This window comes from Wyeomyia smithii, chromosome 3 (genome assembly GCF_029784165.1).
Source record: "Wyeomyia smithii strain HCP4-BCI-WySm-NY-G18 chromosome 3, ASM2978416v1, whole genome shotgun sequence".
Taxonomy (NCBI): Eukaryota; Metazoa; Arthropoda; class Insecta; order Diptera; family Culicidae; genus Wyeomyia; species Wyeomyia smithii.
In genome coordinates this window covers 272,409,765-272,429,914 of record NC_073696.1, presented here as the reverse complement: position 1 = coordinate 272,429,914, position 20,150 = coordinate 272,409,765, and the positions used below count along the sequence as shown (strand labels likewise).

General features: G+C 41.9%; 2 protein-coding genes and 1 pseudogene across 2 annotated transcripts; all 3 read left to right on the top strand.

Annotated features, from left to right (window-relative positions):
• Nucleotides 1-14,752: 14,752 nt before the first annotated feature.
• Nucleotides 14,753-16,063, top strand: LOC129732381 (sorbitol dehydrogenase-like). The gene is made up of 2 exons (XM_055693223.1): nucleotides 14,753-14,911; nucleotides 14,970-16,063. Exons 1-2 carry the CDS (start codon nucleotides 14,855-14,857, stop codon nucleotides 15,999-16,001), a joined length of 1,089 nt encoding a protein of 362 aa, XP_055549198.1. The 5' UTR covers nucleotides 14,753-14,854; the 3' UTR covers nucleotides 16,002-16,063.
• A 674-nt stretch (nucleotides 16,064-16,737) lies between these two features.
• On the top strand, nucleotides 16,738-17,982 carry LOC129732380 (sorbitol dehydrogenase-like). The gene is made up of 2 exons (XM_055693222.1): nucleotides 16,738-17,672; nucleotides 17,737-17,982. The coding sequence occupies exons 1-2, from the start codon at nucleotides 16,765-16,767 to the stop codon at nucleotides 17,918-17,920; spliced, it is 1,092 nt and encodes a 363-aa protein (XP_055549197.1). The 5' UTR covers nucleotides 16,738-16,764; the 3' UTR covers nucleotides 17,921-17,982.
• Nucleotides 17,950-19,344, top strand: LOC129729300 (sorbitol dehydrogenase-like; annotated as a pseudogene).
• The last annotated feature ends 806 nt before the right edge of the window (nucleotides 19,345-20,150 follow it).

The following is a 20,150-nucleotide window of genomic DNA, read 5'->3' as shown; positions in this document are numbered from 1 at the left end:
TAGTTGTGGAACCGGCCTTTAATTTTCAACAAACTCAACCTGTCGCTGATTGCCTGCCGCTTTCGTGGTACTGTGCCTTGCGGCCACAAATCCACCGTACCTTCTCTCCTTTCAGGCAAAGCTCCTGGAGCGCAACGATGTCGAAGTGGCGGGGTTCTAGCTGATCCAGCAGAATCCGGTCGACGGGTCGTTAAGCGATCTACTGTTACATGTACTGAGCTTCTAATCGTCGTCCTTATTTCGTCGGCTGGGTCATTGCCGATTGTTCCGGTTCGTTTTGAATTCTTGATTCTCCGTAGTATGTTTATTTTAGTATGCTGCCTTACTAGGGCTGCGATGCCTAGTCTCGCGGCGGAGCTGCCGCCATGGATGTAGCTAGCGAGACACCGCATTTCATAGTTCAACCGTCCGGTCCGGATCAGTCGCTGTTTGAGCCGCCCCTAGCCTGTGGGGAGCCGCCCCTAGCCTCTCTAAGGAGAACAACTACCCCACCGGTTTTTTCTTGGTTGCTCGTATCCCAGTCGGTACCACGTGGAGGTAGGAATAGAGCATTATGCCTTGAACCTCACTGGGGTCTATTTTATTCTAAATAGTACGGGTGAACTGTTAAAAAGCACTGCCCAGCCGTTTACCAAATCTAGCTCTCCTCAATATCGAATCATTGTTGCTGAAAGAGCTTGGCGTTGACGATGTGTTCAAGATATTCAGTACATCTTCGGAGATTCTATCCAGAAGTGATTTTTTTTGCTCTTACGATACTATTTTAAGCGTCATTAAAAAAGCATATTCAAACTCTTTTTTCTCTTTTTTAAAATGACATACATGAAAACTAGCCCCCTCTAGAAATTTTCCTTAGTTGCGCCCATGCTTTCAGAGAAGAAAAACCGTGCAAGCGCGGCGCGAATTACATGCCGGTTGACATGAAATTTTATAAAAATGAGATACCGCAAAATTAAACCATTGGTGTCGTTATTGTAATTTGTATAATGCAATGACCACCAATTCGATCTATAATTATACAAACAAGTTTTTAGTAGGTACCTGTTTTAAAAAAAATTGAAAATATGTTACCCAGCAAGCATTTTTTTTTTTTTTTGGGTTACAGCTTATTGACTAATTTTATGGCGCATTTCGGCTGAACTTCTGCTGAACAAGCCGTTATTCAACAGAATTGTTTGTTGGGTAATGTAATTTAAACACATATGTATTACAATTATTCAGTATCACTCAAACTTCAGGTTTGAGTGAGAAAGAAATAATACTGCAGTGTTTGTCGAAAAACCATCTCAGATCAAAACAGCTTGTTCAACCCAGTTCAACACAGAGCTCATCATTGATGCACACCTCACGCGTAGTCCTACGTCAACATGCTGCAGACCAAACCATTCTAATCAAATCCAATCTAAAGCCCACTCAACCAGTCAATTTGGCTTCCCGGTGTTTTTGAGTCTTAAGCCTGTAGTACACTCTTTGTCTAATGGTCAAATATTTGATCTTCTGACATAATGGTCAAGTTTATTTGACATCATGGTTGTTGTTTGCCCGTGTTTGCCCCATGTTAAAATTGGAGAGTGACAAACAATTAAATTTTTATCTGTCAAAAAGTGCCAAATATTTTACGCTTGATCAAAGAGTGTAATACAGGCTTTAATTGCACATCTCGCCTTTTTCAACCATTTCGCCAAAAAGTGAGCCAACCCATTTAGTGGGTAAACTCGATTTACCTATTAACGGGTAAACCGATTAAACGTCAAAAACTGGGTACAAAATCACTCATTTTGAGAAATGAATTTTCTCAAGGAAATGGGTGAAATTTTACCCATTATTAAATAAACGGAAACTTTGTGATTATCACTCAAAAAAATGAAAAGAAGTGAAAGTGAAATCAATTATTTTTAATTATTTGCAAAAATGATTCTTATTTACGAAAACAGGAGTATTTTATCTGCTATCATCAATTGTCAGAATTGCTATTCTCTGCAACAAAGCCAATACCAGACGGATAGTGAACATTCTAGACCTAATATAAAAAAAAATCTCACATTGTAAAGTTCAATACTTGTTATAACATACTGTTTACCTTGCAACTTCTTAAACGACGCAGTATCGAATCTCTTTTATAGTCCTCCCATGGCAATTGTTGACAAATAATAAACAAAACAGATCGTAGAAATAACGCGTGCGAACAAATCGACAGAGCAAACTAAAACGATGCTTGAAGTATTTTCTCACCCATTAATGGGTAAACAAATGACCCATTTTTTTCTAAGAACATGTCCCTCTAATGCGTACAATTTTACCCATTTCACATTTTTAAATTTACCCATTCTTTTGACAGCCGCATATGACAGAAAAAAATGGGTACAACAATACCCATTAATGGGTTTTCGACTCTTACCGTGTATAATACTTTCTGTATACCGGACCATAAATTTACACATGAAAAGAATTTCAAAACTGACCAAGGCAACTCGGCAACGTTTGCCGTGGAGATAATTTTACAAAATAAGCTATGCTCGAGCATTAATGAACTAATTAAGCATTTCTGAATCTAACATGTGTTATCTGAATGAGGGGTATCGAACGTGGTGTGGTTTTCGGCCGGTTTTTGCATAAGTCTACCTCACAAAGAAAACCACTACCGAGAACGTTCGGTACCATAGTATAATTTCTTTTATAGAAGTTTGTTCCTTGCCGAATGGGCTGGATTCTGCCGAATACATTCCTTGATCGCTGTAGTCTGCACAAAAACAGTTTTTGACGTAGGACTACGTCCCACCGCACCAAAACGGGGTACATTCTGCGAAAGATTTGGCGACAAGGTATCCAAAATTACTTTCCCCTGATTTTTCCCAAAATATAACAATAATTTCCCTGATATTTTTCCAAGATTCAGCGCAAACAAGTGCAACGTAGATGAACAAAACTTTGAAATCCCACTGGAAAATTCTCCCGCGTTAGCCTTTTATGGTGAAAAAATCCATTGAGAAGCCTGGTTAAGCGCTGCAGAGCAGTTTTCTCTGAGTTTCTAGGTTTTCACCACTCCGAAACCACATGTGAGCATGCCTAGCACAGACGATATGTGTAGACACCCACCGTCTGCTCTGATATTCTCTATACCAGTACAAAAAAAACTGACAACATTGAAGAAGACACTTCTTACTTACCTTACCAGTCAGCTCCAGGCCGAAGTGTCCCTTGCTGTTCGAAGAAGTCGTCTCCATTCAACTCGGTCCATGGCTGCAGCTCGCCAGCCATGTCGTCTGCGGAGGCCCCGCAGGTGGTCTTCCACTTGATCGAGCCACCTTGCTCGCTGCGTGCCCCGTCGCCTTGTTCCAGTCGGGTTGTTATCAAGAACCATTTTCACCGGGTTGTCGTCCGACATCCTAACGACATGCCCAGCCCACCGTAATCTCCCGATTTTCACCGTTTGAACGATGAGTGGTTCTCCCAGCAGCTGATGCAACTCGTGGTTCATCCGCCTCCGCCATGATCCATCTTCCATCTGCACTCCACCACAGATGGTACGCAACACCTTTCGTCCGAAAACCCCAAGGGCGCGTTGGTCCTCCACGAGCATAGTCCAGGTTTCGTGGCCGTAGAGGACTACCGGTCTGATCAGTGTTTTGTAGATGGTTAACTTCGTGCGGCAGCGGGTTTTATTCGAGCGGAGTGTCCTCCGGAGTCCAAAGTAGGCACGATTACCTGCTATAAGGCGTCGACGAATTTCTCTGCTGGTGTCGTTGTCAGCAGTCACCAGTGAGCCCAGGTACACAAACTCGTCTACCGCTTCGATTTCATCACCGCTAATATGAATTCGTGGCGGTAGGTTGACACTGTCTTCTCTGGAACCTCTTCCTCTCATGTACTTGGTCTTCGATGCGTTTATGGCCAGTCAAATTCGTCCGGCTTCAGCCTTCAGTCTGATGTACGACTCCGTCATCTTTTCAAGGGTTCGTGCTACAATATCAATGTCATCGGCGAAGCCAAAGAGCTGAACAGACCTTCTAAAAATCGTGCCACTCGTGTCGATACCAGCCCTACGTATCACACCTTCCAAAGCGATGTTGAATAGCATGCACGATAATCCATCACCTTGCCGTAACCCTCTTCGAGATTCGAAGGGACTCGAGAGTGTCCCCGAAACTCGAACTACGCACATCACCCGATCCATCGTCGACTTGACCAACCGTGTCAGTTCATCCGGAAAGCCGTAATGTGAAAGCCGTTGTGTCGTATGCCGATTTAAAATCGATGAACAAGTGATGTGTGGGCACGTTATACTCACGGCACTTCTGTAGGACCTGCCGTACCGCGAATATTTGGTCCGTGGTGGCGCAGGCACCCATAAATCCCGCTTGGTATTGCCCCACGAATTCCCTTGCAAACGGTGATAGTCGACGGCGCAGAATTTGAGAGAGTACCTTGTAAGCGGCGTTCAGCAACGTGATTGCGCGGTAGTTGCAGCAATCCAACTTGTCGCCTTTTTTGTAGATGGGGCACACTGTACCCTCCATCCACTCCTCCGGTACTACCTCCTCCTCCCAAATCTTGGCAATAACCCAGTGTAGCGCCTTAGCCAGTGTTTCACCACCGTGTTATAACAGCTCGCTGGGGAGTTGGTCAGCTCCAGCGGCTTTATTGTTTTTCAGCCGGCCGATCTCCTCTCTAACCTCCTGGAGGTCAGGGGCTGGGATTCTGTCGTCATCTGCGCGTACACCGAGATTGACTACCACTCCGTCGTCGTCCTCTGCTACATCGCTGGCGCTTCTTCTTCCGTAAGACCAAGTTTTGCCTGTTCCGTGCGCGTCGGTAGCGCTCCACGTTCGCCCTCGGTTGGTGTTGCAGCATTCTCGCTCGTGCTGCATTCTTCTCTTCCACTAACTGTTTGCACTCGTCGTCAAACCAGTCGTTTCTCCTGTTCGGAGCCATAGTACCAAGCGCCGCTACAGCAGTACTACCTATGGCTGATCGAATGTCCCTCCAGCCATCTTTATGAGTAGCTGCGCCAAGCTGCTCTTCCGTTGGTAATGCTGCTGCGCGTACTCCCGTGCAACCTCGGCGTCCCGTAGTTGCCCGATGTTTGGTCGCGGTGGGCGACTTTGACGCGTGTTTCGTCGAAAGTTTTGAGCGCATGCATACTGCAACAAGGTAATGGTCCGAATCAATATTCGCACTGCGGTAGGTGCGAACGTTGATGACGTCAGAGAAGAATTTATCATCGATTAGAACGTGGTCGATTTGGTTCTCCACTTGTAAGTCAGGTGATCTCCAGGTGGCTTTGTGGATGTCTTTGCGGGGGAAGGAGGTACTTCTGACTACCATACCGCGGGAGGCTGCAAAGTTCACACATCGTTGGCCGTTATCATTTGATGCGGCGTGCAGGCTATTCGGCCCTATCACCGGTTAGTACATTGCCTCCCGTCCTATTTGAGCGTTCATATCACCGATGACGATCTTAACGTCCCGTTGCGGACAGCTATCATACATCTGCTCCAGCTGCGCATAAAACGCTTCTTTCTCATCGTCGGCTTTTCCTTCGTGTGGGCAGTGCACGTTGATGATGCTGTAGTTGAAGAACCGGCCCTTAATTCTCAACTTACACATCCTCGCACTGATCGGCTGCCACCCGGTCACGCGTTGGCTCATCCTACCCAGCACTATAAAGCCCGTTTCAAGCTCGTTGGTAGTGCCACAGCTCTGATAAAAGGTAGTCTCTCGATGTCCGCTTTTCCATACCTTCTGTCCCGACCAGCAAAGTTCCTGCAGTGCTACGATTTCGAAGTTGCGTGGATTCAGTTCATCATATATGATCCTGTCGCAGCCGTGAAAGTCTAACGATCTGCAGTTCCATGTACCGAGTTTCCAATCGTAGTCCTTATTTCGTCGCCTAGGTCTGTGCCGATTGTTTCGATCCGTATTAACTTCTTCGATATTTGCAACATTTGGTGTTTTTCGGGGCGACTTGTTGGGCCTTCCCCAACCCCCTGTCTCGCCGGAGGGCCATCGTGTCAGCTCTGATTAGAGTCCCACGCTGACACCAGGACGTTGATCAGCCGCTCCTAACATAGAGATCAGACGCTGTTTTGAGCCGCACCATCTTGGTGGACAGAAGAAGAAACTCCATGAAGATCCCAATAGTCAGCATCAGCACGCGTAGCCAGAAATTCCTTTTTGATGAAATGGTGTGAATTTTGAGAATATTGAAGAGAAAGTAACCTAAACCTTTAACTATCAAGTAGCAAAACGAAACTAGAACGTTTCGTTTTGTTCCGTTTTCAGGGGTTTGGTGCGCTCACATCATTTACCCTCAATGCGGGTTGCGTTGTAGTAGAGATACAAGTGCGGGAGGATATTGAAGAAAGAGAATAGACGAGAACAACGTAAAAGATCAAGTGTTTTACTGCTATCATTAGAGATACCGCTTACCGTGCAACTCGTGTGCTGTTTAAATAAACCGTTGCGTTCAGTCAACGATCAATTCGAGAACAGTAATCGTATAAACAGTATAGGGTACCAATTGAATCGACTTTTCTAATTTCTTTTAGCGAGAGGTATCAAAAGTTTTATCACAGACAGACGTCCAAGCAAGAACAACATTGATCGAAAATTTCGTGTAAATTGTCAATGACAATTGCGTTATAAATCACTTGTACACTAGCGCCGCATGGTGACCTTGTTGCTACAATATTTTTTTCCTTGCTGGTGTACGAGGTTGGCGTCACTGGTAACGCTATCTTGTTATGAGTTGCTATTACTGAAATTTTTACACAAGTTTGGAACTCAGTTTGGACGTCTGCTTGCGGTTTTATCTATCATTGTATGGGGACTTGTTTAGCCAGCTCAATGGTTCAGCAGCCTCCTTCCCAGAACCAGTTATAGTCACAAATTCCATTCCCACAGGCAGACAAACATTCGAAGCAGCCTTCTTTGAGTAGTCTAAAATAGTATATTTTATCAATATTCCTTCGCCGGAATAAACTGCTGATACCAGACATCTTGTTTCCTGTGGGAAAAACGACGCCGGAGGCAAGGTAGCGAAATAAGTAGGTAACAAAAAGTTTCCTATAGCCAAAATTCGAAAAGCTAGAAAAAAAAAGAGATAAAAATCGGAAAAAAATGATTGTTTTTCTCCGGGATTTGCAAAGGTTAGGTTCGAGTAGAATTTGTTTAATAAAATAAATCTAAAAACAGACTTGATCCCGGGCGGTTTTTATATTATCCGCACGTACGGGGACTTATGTATTACAAGTCTCTGGTAAAGGTCTGGAAGGCTAACGTAGCCTTTGTAATCGGACTTCCGGAAGTCGTATCTCAAAGCCGTCAGTTTCACTTTTTTGAGCTATAAAAAAGCATGAAATTTCTGATATCGATTTTTTTATACCGCATGTCTAAGAAATGTATGAAGCGTCGAAGCGTCGTCTCCTCCAAAGAATCGACTTTTTGGGAGGTTTGAACTGTGAGCTAGAACTACGTTTTCAACGTCCTGCGGTGGTGTAACGGAAACGCAGCTGAACGAAGATTAGAAATTGTGGGTTCGAGTTCCACCTGCTGGACTATATTTTTTTTTAGTTTCTACCATCATATTTTTTAGTTTATTTCATTTGTTATATTCATGGCTTTATTTATTCCTTAAATCTAAAATTCATTTCCTGAATAAGACCTTTCCTTTTTTACTGAACATCTACAACATATACCACTCGCCTAGTTAGCTTCGCCACCTTCAAACGCTTCTCGAAACTTTAACAGGCAGCAAGCACAGATTTCACAGATTCTTCCTCCCAGATTTTTTGGATAACTGCTTCAAACTGTTCCAAGTTGGAGATCTTTCAATTAGCAAGCTTCGACATCGCGTGGCACCAGACAAAAAAGACCAATAATTTTCATCCAGACAATCCGTTAAAATATCTCTATCCTAGCCTTGAATAAAGTTTGCAGTATGCACTGATGTCCTGTCTTGCTAAAGCACATAGTGGTCCTCTCCAAACAGATTTCGAAAACTGAGGGCAACAATTTTCTCCAAATCTTCCGTTTTGTAAGGCATTGACTTTGACGCCTTTGCGATTAGACTAGTGGAAGCTTACCTCGCTTGCAGACTGCCCTCAAAATCATATTTAAAGCTCCATTTTGGAGTCGAGGAACACTCCTTTGGGACTTCTAATTTTGCCCTAGGTGTGGTCCCGGGACAATTAGATTCTCATCAGAAAAAATTAACTCGGGGCCAGCGTGCCGTATTATTTTCGCTCTATCAAACCTCTTTTGCTAAAAGGACTCGGACACGTCGCAATAAATTGTGGACAGATCCAATAGATATAGACTGTTCCGAAAATTATAAACACACTTTAATTTTTAAATAAAACAAAATATATTTTAACATCAAGTATGCCGAATTATATTGTTTTCTTTCCGATTTTATTTCAATTTGAATAACTTTTAGTAGGCCACGCGAATTCTCTAACTTTTTTCTTAATACCACTCATAATCTTTTGCACAGTGCTTCCTCCGATCATTTTCGCCACTTTCGGCCAATCTTTCTTGAATTTTTCAACATTTTCTGCTGGTTTTTCATGTTTTCTTAGCTTGGCCGTCGTCGAAGCCCAAAACGTTTCGATAGGCCTCGGTTTCACAGATTTAGCCTATTTGGTGCTTCGTTTTGACTACTTTTGCTTTCGACGAGTCTGTAGGCGCATCCATTCCTTGGTAAATATTATGTGTATTGAGGTATTTCCCCAAAATTGCACGCGGCCTATGCCAGAGAAAACGAACGGCCGCGCTTCAACCAAAGGCCGCGCTTGCCTCGATGCCTAATGAAGTTTTTTAACCAAACATATCATAAAACTACGTATTATAAATTACTATGACTTGCCCTTGAGCATCTGTATATAACACTTAATGTATAAATGTGTGATTAGTAGAACGAAAATGCATTGATAAGAATAACCCATTATACGGTAGTTGAGGCATTTTTTTTATAGGGAGGGGGGGGGGGGGAGTTTTTAATGATTTATTTATGTACTAAAATATCTGTTCAGAATTAGTATTGTGTGTTCTGCCACAAATGGTGACATTTCAACACTATTATATATATTTGTACGCTTTTTAGTATTATTGAATGTTATTAGCTTTCGCAGTTAAGATAATGTAATTGTAGGAAAATTATTAAACCTACTTGTCAAGAAAAAAAAGGAATAAAGGGAATGAAAAGAAACTTAAAGTAAACTTAAAACTATCTTACTGACTATAAAGCAATTGAGGATTGCAACGATTTTTGTCGGAATTTGTTGATAATTTGGCTTGACATATTTTCTGATGTTTCTACATTAGTGAGCCTATGTAGCTCGTTCGTGCTAAACCAGGGAGGACGCTTCAAAATCATTTTCAAAAGTTTATTCTGAATCCTTTGAAGTGTCTTCTTCCTGGTTGCACAACAACTTGTCCAGATGGGAACTGCATATAACATTTCTGGCCTAAAAATTTGTTTGTAAATTAACAGTTTATTCTTGAGACAAAGTCTAGAATTCCTGTTGATAAGAGGATATAAACATTTGATGTACTTATTGCACTTTGACTGGATATTTTCAATGTGCTCCTTGAAGGTAAGATTCTTATCATAAATTAGCCCTAAGTATTTAACTTGATCAGACCAATTGAAGACCACACCGTTCATCTTAATAACGTGGTTATGGGTGGGTTTGAGAAATGAAACTCTTGGCTTATGCGGAAAAATAATTAACTGTGTTTTAGAAGCATTAGGGGAAATCTTCCATTTCTGCAAGTATGAAGAAAATATATCTAAACTTTTTTGTAGCCGACTGCATATAACACGAAGGCTTTTTCCTTTTGCGGAAATGCTTGTATCGTCACAAAACAGAGATTTCTCACAACCTGGTGGTAAATCAGGAAGATCAGAAGTAAAAATGTTATATAAGATTGGGCCCAAGATACTCCCCTGAGGCACACAAGCTCTAACAGGCAATCTATTAGATTTACCATTTAGATAGTAAACCTGGAGAGTGCGGTCAGTTAAATAACTTTGTATCATTTTTGTAAGGTAAAGCGGAAAACTGAAATTTGACATTTTAGCTATTAAACCTTTATGCCAAACACTGTCGAATGCCTTTTCTATATCTAGAAGAGCAGCTCCAGTCAAATAGCGAAGTTCGAATCATATTTGTTACTCTAAGTAACTGATGAGTAGTGGAATGCCCATGGCGAAAACCAAACTGCTCATTTGCAAAAATTGAGTTCTCATTAATATGTGTTATCATTCTATTAAGAACTATTCTTTCAAAAAGTTTGCTAATGGAGGAAAGCAAACTAATTGGTCGATAACTTGATGCCTCAGCTGGATTCTTTTCGGGTTTTAAAATTGGAGTGACTCTGGCATTTTTCCATTTCGTAGGAAAATGTGCTAGTGCAAAGCATCTGTTAAAAATTTTTACCAAGAAATTTAAAGAGTTTTCGGGAAGTCTTTTGATGAGGATATAGAAAATCCCATCATCTCCTGGTGCTTTCATGTTTTTGAATTTTTTGAGAATTGTTCGCACCTCATTCAAGTTTGTCTCCAATACCTCTTCGGAAAGAAATTCTTGGGTGGTGATCTGAACATACTTTTGGTTTACTTCATTTTCAATAGGACTTACTACGTTCAAATTGGAGTTATGAACACTCTCAAACTGCTGAGCAAGTTTTTGAGATTTTTGTTCATTCGTTAGAAAAATGCAATCACCATCTTTAAGGACTGGAATGGGCTTCGAGGGTTTCTTAAGAGCCTTCGAAAGCTTCCAGAAAGGTTTTGAATAAGGTTTTAGTTGTTCAACTTCTCTCATGAGATTCTCATTTCGCAAGAGAGTGAATCTATGTTTAATTTCCTTTTGTAATTCTTGAAAAATAATTTTCAAAGCGGGATCACGAGATCTTTGGTATTGACGTCTCCGTATGTTCTTCAAACGTATAAGAAGTTGAAGTTCACTGTCAATAATTGGTGCATTAAATTTCATGCCTTAGGAACTGATAAATTCCGGGCATTGAGTATCAAGCTGCTAAAATTTTCTAATGCTCTGTCAATGTCAGCACTATTTTGTAAAATAATATCATCATTCAAATTTTCCTCGATCGTAGAACGATATCTATCCCAATTAGTCTTGTGATAATTTAACACAGATCTAGTGGGATTTAAAATAGTTTCATGGGAAATAGAAAATGTTATGGGAAGATGATCAGAATCAAAGTCAGCATGAATTAATAAATCACTGCATGAATGGCTTTTATTTGTTAGTACCAAATCAATTGTAGATGGATTCCTAATAGAAGAATAACATGTAGGACCATTTGGAAATAAAACTGAATAAAATCCAGCCGAGCAATCATTAAACAATATTTTTCCATTGGAATTGCTTTGAGCATTATTCCAAGATCGATGTTTCGCATTAAAATCACCGATGATTAAAAATTTAGATTTATTTCTTGTGAGTTTTTGCAAATTTCCCTTGAAATAATTTTTTCGCTCACCAGTGCATTGAAAAGGCAAATACACTGCGGCTATAAATAAAATGCCAATACTTGTTTCAATTTCAATTCCCAAACTCTCGATAACTTTGGTTTCAAGATGGGGTAAAATTCGACGGTGGATAACTATTGCAACTCCACCACCGGCAACATCAATTCTATCAAACCTATGAACTATAAAATTTGGGTTCTTTTTTAGTTTAATATTTGGCTTTTAAAGCGTTTCAGTCACAACTGCAATATGCACATCGTGGACTGTTGAAAAATTGAAAAATTCATCCTCTTTCGCTTTTAAAGAGCGAGCATTCGAATTTAGAAAATTTACAGCATTATTTAAAATCATTGCTGAATTTCAATTTCATAACAATATAGTTGTTAAATTTATACCTTCTTGAACAGCCTCGTACATCGAGTTACAGTTCAACAAAACGGACATTAGCTGCAGCATGGATTGTTGCAGGTATTCAATCTTTTCGGGAGTTGGATTACCTAAATCAATATTGGCTGATTTTTCAGCACCAAACACGAATGGTTTGTTACTGTTTGAATTTGAAATATTACCTGAAAGGACACTGGCATATGAACAGCCTGGTGTTGCCTGAACAGGATTATTATTCTGAAATTTATCTGAATTTAAATTATTACCTACAGACACACCTGCTAATGAAAGTGCTGGTGATGCCTGAACAGTACTGAAAGTCTTTTGATTACCCACATTGACAATAGGTTGTTTAGAATTCCTACGTTGTCTAGAAGCAATAATTTTTGACCTTACAGGGCAATTAAAGAAATTAGATTTGTGATTTCCCCCACAATTTACACATTTGAAACTATTAGTGATCTCTTTCACGGGGCAGATATCTTTCGTGTGACTTTGTAACCGGTGGTTCCGATAAACACTACCTTGTGACTCCATCCCAAGTCCATTTCCCCTGCCTGCTATAAACGACCATACCCCTAAATGCGACTCTGTTGACCGTGTTGTCGGTATCGCGAGAGCAGTGAGAGAGATACAGTAACAAAGGGATTGTTTGTTACGTATGTCCCAAGCGGCGGTGCAACTGAGCAACTTTTTCGATGAAAGTGTGAACGGAATCCAAAAAGCTCGGGGTCAGTTAAATTAAAAAGAGACATTAACAAACGATGTCATCTAAGGTGGGCAAGGCGGAACGGATGTGACTATATGTCAAAATTTGAGTACTTCGTCAAATTTTCGGTCTCATCTAACATTCCCTAGACATCTAAAGCTTGGCATTTAGCGGAATGCTTTCTTTCGGAGCTCGACCCTCAAGCAAAATAGAAGTGCGCGTCGGAATAAGTTAATTCAAAATTTCTTACTAGAATACACGAGGTGTATAAATTAGTTATACTCGAAGTGGAAAAACTCTAGGCCTAACGTTAGCGGAAAACTTAAACTTTTCTTCATTACTAGAAAGCCTGGAGGAACTATACGAAAATCTGGAACCTACGTGGTCCACGACGCTTGGTCGAGTCAGTAAAGTCCACCTTGGATTACATTTTCCTTGAAACGGGTGGTTGTTCATCAAAAACGGGAGTCCCTGTTAAGCCCCGGAAGGCCCAACTTGTGGTTCAATCCTGGAGTGAGTGCGGAGGAACACGCGAGCCGTCTATATCAGATTCCATCCTTGGTCAGCCGAAAATCCGCTACATTGCTTCATTCACCAACCCCACCCGGATGTGTACACCGGTCATCAAAGAATAAAGGTTGGATTAACCTTTTATGCAGAAATAGTAATGCGGAGAGCAACAAGTAAAGTCCTGGTTTTGGGAGTGGTCACCGGTCATCTACTGGTGGATCGAGGATCAGTCGTCATTGGTATGAGCCTTTTCTGGAGATTGGTGAGTCTACACCTCCCCTTAAGTGGATAGATATAAGCGGATATAGATGTAAAAATATAACGGTTAGTCTAATTGAAACGTTAGTATCCCGCGGAAGGGAAAACCATAGTACAAAACCTCAAAATCTAGAGAATACACGGAAAGTTAATGTATTTATACAACTTCGATTTGTCTGCGCTGTTACCGAACCCAGAAAGGGGTGAACAATCCGCGCTGCTTGAGCATCGGTTCTGAATCCTAGCATACGTGGCCTTTGAGCATGCTCTAATGTTAGGCTCCGTTCAGCTATGCTAGCCACAGTAGATCGTGCATTAATGTTGTCGGAGTAGTCTGGATAGTTTCCTTTCCAATCGAAAAGGCGGTTCAGTGCTGCTCGTTGTTATTAACCACCGTGAACAGTAAGTCGAGGTAGATAACGTCCCTAAGATCCCCACCCAAGTAGAGCACAAGGTAGCCTACCTTTAGGGAATTAGACATAGAGTTACAACTTGTGTCACCACAAATCATACATTTTGCAGCCATATGGCAGTTTCGAGTTCCATGACCATAGGCTTGACAATTTCGACATTGCGTAAGATTATGGATACCTCCATGTCTCTTGAAATTTTCCCACTTTATTCGCACGTTGAATAAAACACGTGCTTTTTCTAAACATTTTAAATTCTGTACTTTGGTACGATCAAAATGTACTAAGTAATTTTCCTGGTGTATTCCAGTTTGAAAAATTTTGGCATTTGCCTTTCGTTTCATCAAAATTACTTGGTTGGGGGCAAAACCAAGTGATTCTGACAAACAATCTTTGATTTCATCAATACTTTGATCATTTGAGAGACCTTTCAACACAGCCTTAAACGGTCTCTCGTTTTTAGTAGCAGGCATTTTCTTAACAAAACATTGACATTAACAAGCTACCGATTTTACACCCGTGCTCGAGGGCTCCTGAATATGTACAGAGGCAATTTATTTGAGTTTCGATAACGGCTTCAATTAAAAGGATTATCTGTATCACAAACTATTTGGTCAAAGAAGCTTTTTCCATAAATCACATTCATTGACATTTACAAACTTGTTGATAACACAGTTGTCTGTTATTAAGAGGGAAAAATTTATTTAAAATTTCAAAATAGTGAAGTAAATGTTTTGAACATAGTGTCTCTCAATTTTCTCGTTTTTCTCCACCTTCAGAGGCACAAACAACACAGTCATTATTGAAAATTGAAGCCCGGGCCGTTCAGAAGCGATCACGTGTCGCGACTAGGCGATCGCGATTCTCGCACCATGCGGCATCAATCAAACTGCATTTATTAGTGCATTATATGCCCGACATGCCGTGGGTATTATGATTTGTATACACTGCCATCAGTTTGATGTTTGTTCGTTATATATCCCCCCGAACAGTATTTCTATCGGATCACTCTCGATCGGTCGTTGTCAGTGGACGGAACAAACAACTTGGTAGAAGGGAAAATTCCAATACAAGTGACAAATGGCGAAGAAAACAAACCTTGGAGCCGTAATTCACGGGGTTGAAGATATGCGGATGGTAAAAATTAAACGAATTCCAGTACTGGATTAAACTGACCAAGCCCTTTGATTTTCAGGAACAAGTTCCAATCCCTACGCCGCGGGATAACGAAGTGCTGGTGGAGATGGATTGCGTGGGCATCTGTGGATCCGATGTGCATATTTTGACCCACGGAGGTTTTGGAGAGTATAAATTAAAGCAGCCGATGGTGATTGGGCATGAATCCTCCGGGGTAGTCATTGGTACCGGTAAGGCAGTAAAACGGTTGAAAATTGGTGATCGCGTTGCACTTGAACCAGCAATTGGCTGTAAGGTATGCAAGTTGTGCAAGCAGGGACGGTACAATCTCTGCCCGGATGGTATCTACTGTGCGACTCCACCGATACACGGAACCCTGCAGAATTACTATACCCACGTGGAAGATTGCTGCTTTAAGCTCCCACCGAATGTTACCATGGAGGAAGGCGCTTTGTTGGAACCTTTGGCAGTGGGAGTTCACAGTTGTCGAATTGCCGGAGTTACACTCGGTTCTAATGTGCTCGTTCTTGGAGCTGGACCGATTGGAATGGTGACGGTTTTAGTAGCTAAAGCCATGGGAGCAGACAAGATTTGCGTTCTCGATTTAGTCCAGAGTAAACTCGACATCGCTGAAGACATTGGAGCTGATGTGACGCTGCTGATCAAGAAAGGTGACAAAGAGGAAGATATCGTCAAGAGGATTCATCAGCTGATGGGTGGTGCTCCGGATATAACGATCGAGTGCACAGGAGCCGAGCCTTGCGTTCGTCTCGGTATTTTGGCCACCGAAATCGGTGGGGTGCTGACACTCGTGGGCATTGGCTCGACTAACATGAACCTACCGATAACGATCGCTCTGGTTCGCGAGGTGGAAATTCGATCCGGTTTCCGGTACGCCAATGCCTATCCCGCGGCCCTGGCTATGGTAGCAAATGGAACGATCGATGCTACGAAACTAATCACGCATCATTTTGATCTGAAAGAATCGGTTGAGGCGTTCAAAACTTCTCGCTACGGTCTGGAGGGTGCGATCAAGGTTATGATTCACTGTCAGCCTAGAAATAAGAACAATCCGGTGAAGAAACTTTAAACTTGACTCATAACTATAAAAGAACCAAAGTACTTTTTCGCCAAATACAGTTTGAAAGCACAGCTAGTTAGTTTGAATTTGTTTAGAGGAAATTAAATACTATTTTTAGAAAGCCCTCGCAATTAGATCCTGTTGACCATGTTTATTACGGTAAGTAGATATTTAATGAGATAACAAGTTGCATTACGGTCATTGCGAATGCCACAATCATCAGTTGGGTAATTGTTTGGCGGAAACAACCGCTAAAGCGATGATGACGGACAGCTCATCAAGAGATAATTAAGATTGATACTAATTTTTCGCTGTTTTACGACAACGGACATTGAAATATTAACTTGGTATTCGACTATGCTTATGTGACCGATTTTAATCATAATGTTTTTTTAAGATTTGTTTTTTCCAACTCTGCCTTTTTTGACATGTGACATGTGAATCTTCAGTTAACTGAATGCTTGCTTCACCACAAAGTAATATTGTCGACAGATAAAACTGGAATATTATTCAAAAAATAAACTAGTCCGGACGAATTGGAGCTATCATTAAGTTACAGCACATTTGCTGAGTGATGAGATAAGAAAAACGAAAAAAAAACATAATAGCGAACTCAACCTCCCGCAATCAGTTGCAGCAGAAAGGTCAACAAAACACAAACGACATGGCGGAGGAAAGAAGCATGGTTGGAGGTTGGGTTTTTGGCAGGGCCTAGGTAGGTATATAAGCTCGAAACGTCGTTCCGAAGGACATTCAGTTTTCTACCAGGAGAATGGCACCAAACCAGAACCTTGCTGCCGTGCTGTACGGACCGAACGATCTACGCCTGGAGGAGCGTCCGATTGAGCAGCCTGCCTTCGATGAAGTGTTACTTGAGGTGGACACCTGTGGAATTTGTGGAACTGATGTCCATTTTCTGAAGGAAGGGGGCTTCGGAGCCCAAATGCTGATTAAGCCAATTGTGCTCGGTCACGAATCGTCCGGAATTGTTCGAAAGCTTGGCAGTAAGGTAACGCATTTGAAGGTTGGCGATCGTGTCGCGATCGAACCGGCTGCCGGATGCAGAACGTGCGATCTTTGCAAGGTGGGCAAGTACAACGTTTGCCTAAATGGCAAGCACTGCCCAACGCAGAAACATGACGGAAATTGTTCCAATTACTTCACCCATTATGCCGACTGTTGCTTCAAACTACCGGACAATGTAACGATGGAGGAAGGTGCCATGCTGGAACCACTTGCCGTTGCGATCTACGCTGGCCGTAAAGTTGATATTCGACTGGGAAATAAAGTGCTTATCTTCGGTGCCGGCCCAATCGGTTTAATGTGCTTGGTTGCGGCCAAAGCGATGGGTGCCACTCGAACGGTAGTTCTGGATCTCGCTCGGGTTCAACATCGACTTGATTTGGCGAAGAAGTTAGGAGCTACTGGCGTGATCGCTATAAACAAAGACGACAAGGAAGACGATCTGGTGAGCAAAATTCAGAAAATTCTCGGAGGACCAGCCGATCGAGTTCTTGAGTGTACCGGTTCACAGCCGGGAATGAGGATTTCTATTCGAAGTACTCGAAATGCAGGAAAAATCTGCTTGGTTGGGCTGGGTAACGACGATGTGTCATTACCGATGGTGGATGCTGTTTCTAGAGAGATCGACATCACAACTGCCATGCGATACAATCATGAGTAGGTTATTTTATGCTACAATTTGTGAATTTGATGTAAAGGATTTTGTTATTTCTTATTTCAGTTTCCCAGCAGCGGTGGAGATTGTGGCCAGTGGGTATGTTAATCTGAAACCGCTCATTTCACATCATTTCGACCTGAAGGACGTTCACGAAGCCTTCCGCGTCGCGAGTCAAAGCGAAGGAAATAAAATAATGGTACATCTCATTCCCAGAGATACTAACAATAAGAACAAGTTTGCCAACTAAATCAAACCCATTGTTTTTGTATATGTACCATGAATAAAATTCAAGAAAAACACAAACAAAAATAGTCTTTACTCGTTTTGATAACACAGCAAAACATCGAACAGGTCATCTCAGGTTACAGTTACAGCATGTAAGGAGACAGTCAACTCTATATAAAGCAAATCCAAAGCGTTCAGCATCAATTCTCAGCCAGGAGGGCACCCAAACCAAACTTCGCAGCCGTCGTTCATGGGCCAAATGATCTACGGCTGGAGCAACGCCCCATTCCGGAGCCTGCCTTCAACGAAGTAGTGGTCGAAGTGATTTGCTATGGAATATGTGGAACCGATATACACTTCCTGAAGGAGGGTGGTTTCGGTGCTCAAACGCTCATCAAACCAATCGTGCTGGGTCACGAATCATCCGGTATAGTGCGCAAAGTTGGCAACCAGGTGCGACACTTGAAGTTGGGCGATCGTGTTGCGATTGAACCAGCCGCTGGCTGCAGAACGTGCGATCTGTGCAAGGTCGGAAAATACAACGTCTGTTTGGAAGGGAAGCATTGTACGACCCAGAAACATGACGGAAACTGTTCCAACTATTACGCCCAATACGCGGATTGTTGCTTCAAGTTACCCGATCACGTGTCCATGGAGGAAGGTGCCATGTTGGAACCACTTTCGGTAGCTATCTATGCAACGCGTCGCGCTGAAGTTGGGCTCGGAAATAGAGTGATAATCTTTGGAGCTGGACCGATTGGTCTAATGTGCTTGATAGCGGCCAAAGCGATGGGTGCAACCCGAACTGTTGTGTTGGATCTGGCGCGGGTTCAACACCGCCTAGAATTGGCCATAAAACTCGGAGCCACAGGGGTGATTGCGATCAATCCAGCGGACCAGGAAGATGCGTTGGTTCGCAAGATGTACAACATTCTAGATGGACCAGCAGATCGTGCGTTGGAATGTACTGGATCCCAGCCGGGCATAAGACTCACCATAAGGGCTACGAGAAATGCTGGACGAATTTGTCTGGTCGGATGAGGTAACGACGATGTTAAGCTACCGATGGTGAATGCCATCTCTAGAGAGATTGAAATCACAACCGCTATGAGATTTAATCATGAGTAAGAATTGAATAGACACAGTTTTCGGAATTCTGAACAATTCGTTTTGTTTGTTTTCAGTTTCCAAGCTGCACTGGAAATCGTAGCCAGTGGATACGTGAACATCAAACCTCTGATATCGCATCATTTCGAGTTGCAAAACGTTCATGAAGCATTTCGTGTCGCCAGCCAAGGAGAAGGGAACAAAGTTATGATCCATCTTGTTCCCAGAAACTCGAATAATAAAGAGAAGTTTGTGAACTCAACCATTTCGAAACAGTTTTTTAATCTGGGTTAAGGTGAACAGTTAAAATTGTTGACGTAGAGCTACGCTAAACCTCTAGTTCACGCCTTATTATTTGGAACGTTCAATTCATTCTAAATAGTGTAAAAATATTCACAAATATACGCTTGTCTCGAGTCAAAAAGTGTATTTTGTTTGGTCATGTTTGATTTTTTAATAGTAAGGATTTCCCGGAGAAATGTTAACATGGAGTAATGCCTCCATTACTAGAATGGTTGCGAGTTACTAAAGGAAATATTTCACTGGAATGAAATTTCGCAATTGATGTAGGCCAAAATTATATGACAGAGGACAATTACTATAGTCGTTACCGGAACAGACTTTTGGTGTTTCAGCATTTGATAAAATCAAAGGTATAATTCTCAAGTGCCGAAAGGATAGTGAATCATCAGTAAGAGCATCAGCGATCTTCACGGGCTTTCTAGTGACAGGTCCATTAAATGTGATAACTGTCCCGTTCAACCGCCTATGTCGTATAATAGGAGATGTTTCACCATAGTTCCGCGGAAGACTGGAACTAATTAATTTTTCTGAGAAAACATTTCCAAGAGATCTCCGGTTGCTGACTGGGTCTCCGAATCTCTCACAACCAAGTTGATTGACAATATTGCCACTTATCGACGACTGAACTTTTGTTAATCCACTGATTTTGCAACCCATGAGTTAGGTTCATTACTAATTGAAAAAAACGAAAGGTTACGTAGTGATTGATCCGAAAGCTACAGGATGCGGCAGGAAAAAATGCGAAAATGTATGGTACTTCTTCAAATACCATTTTCAACTACTTTAAGCAATAATATCAAAATTGTCGAGCTCAGTAATCTTTAGCTAGCAAAGCAAAGCCT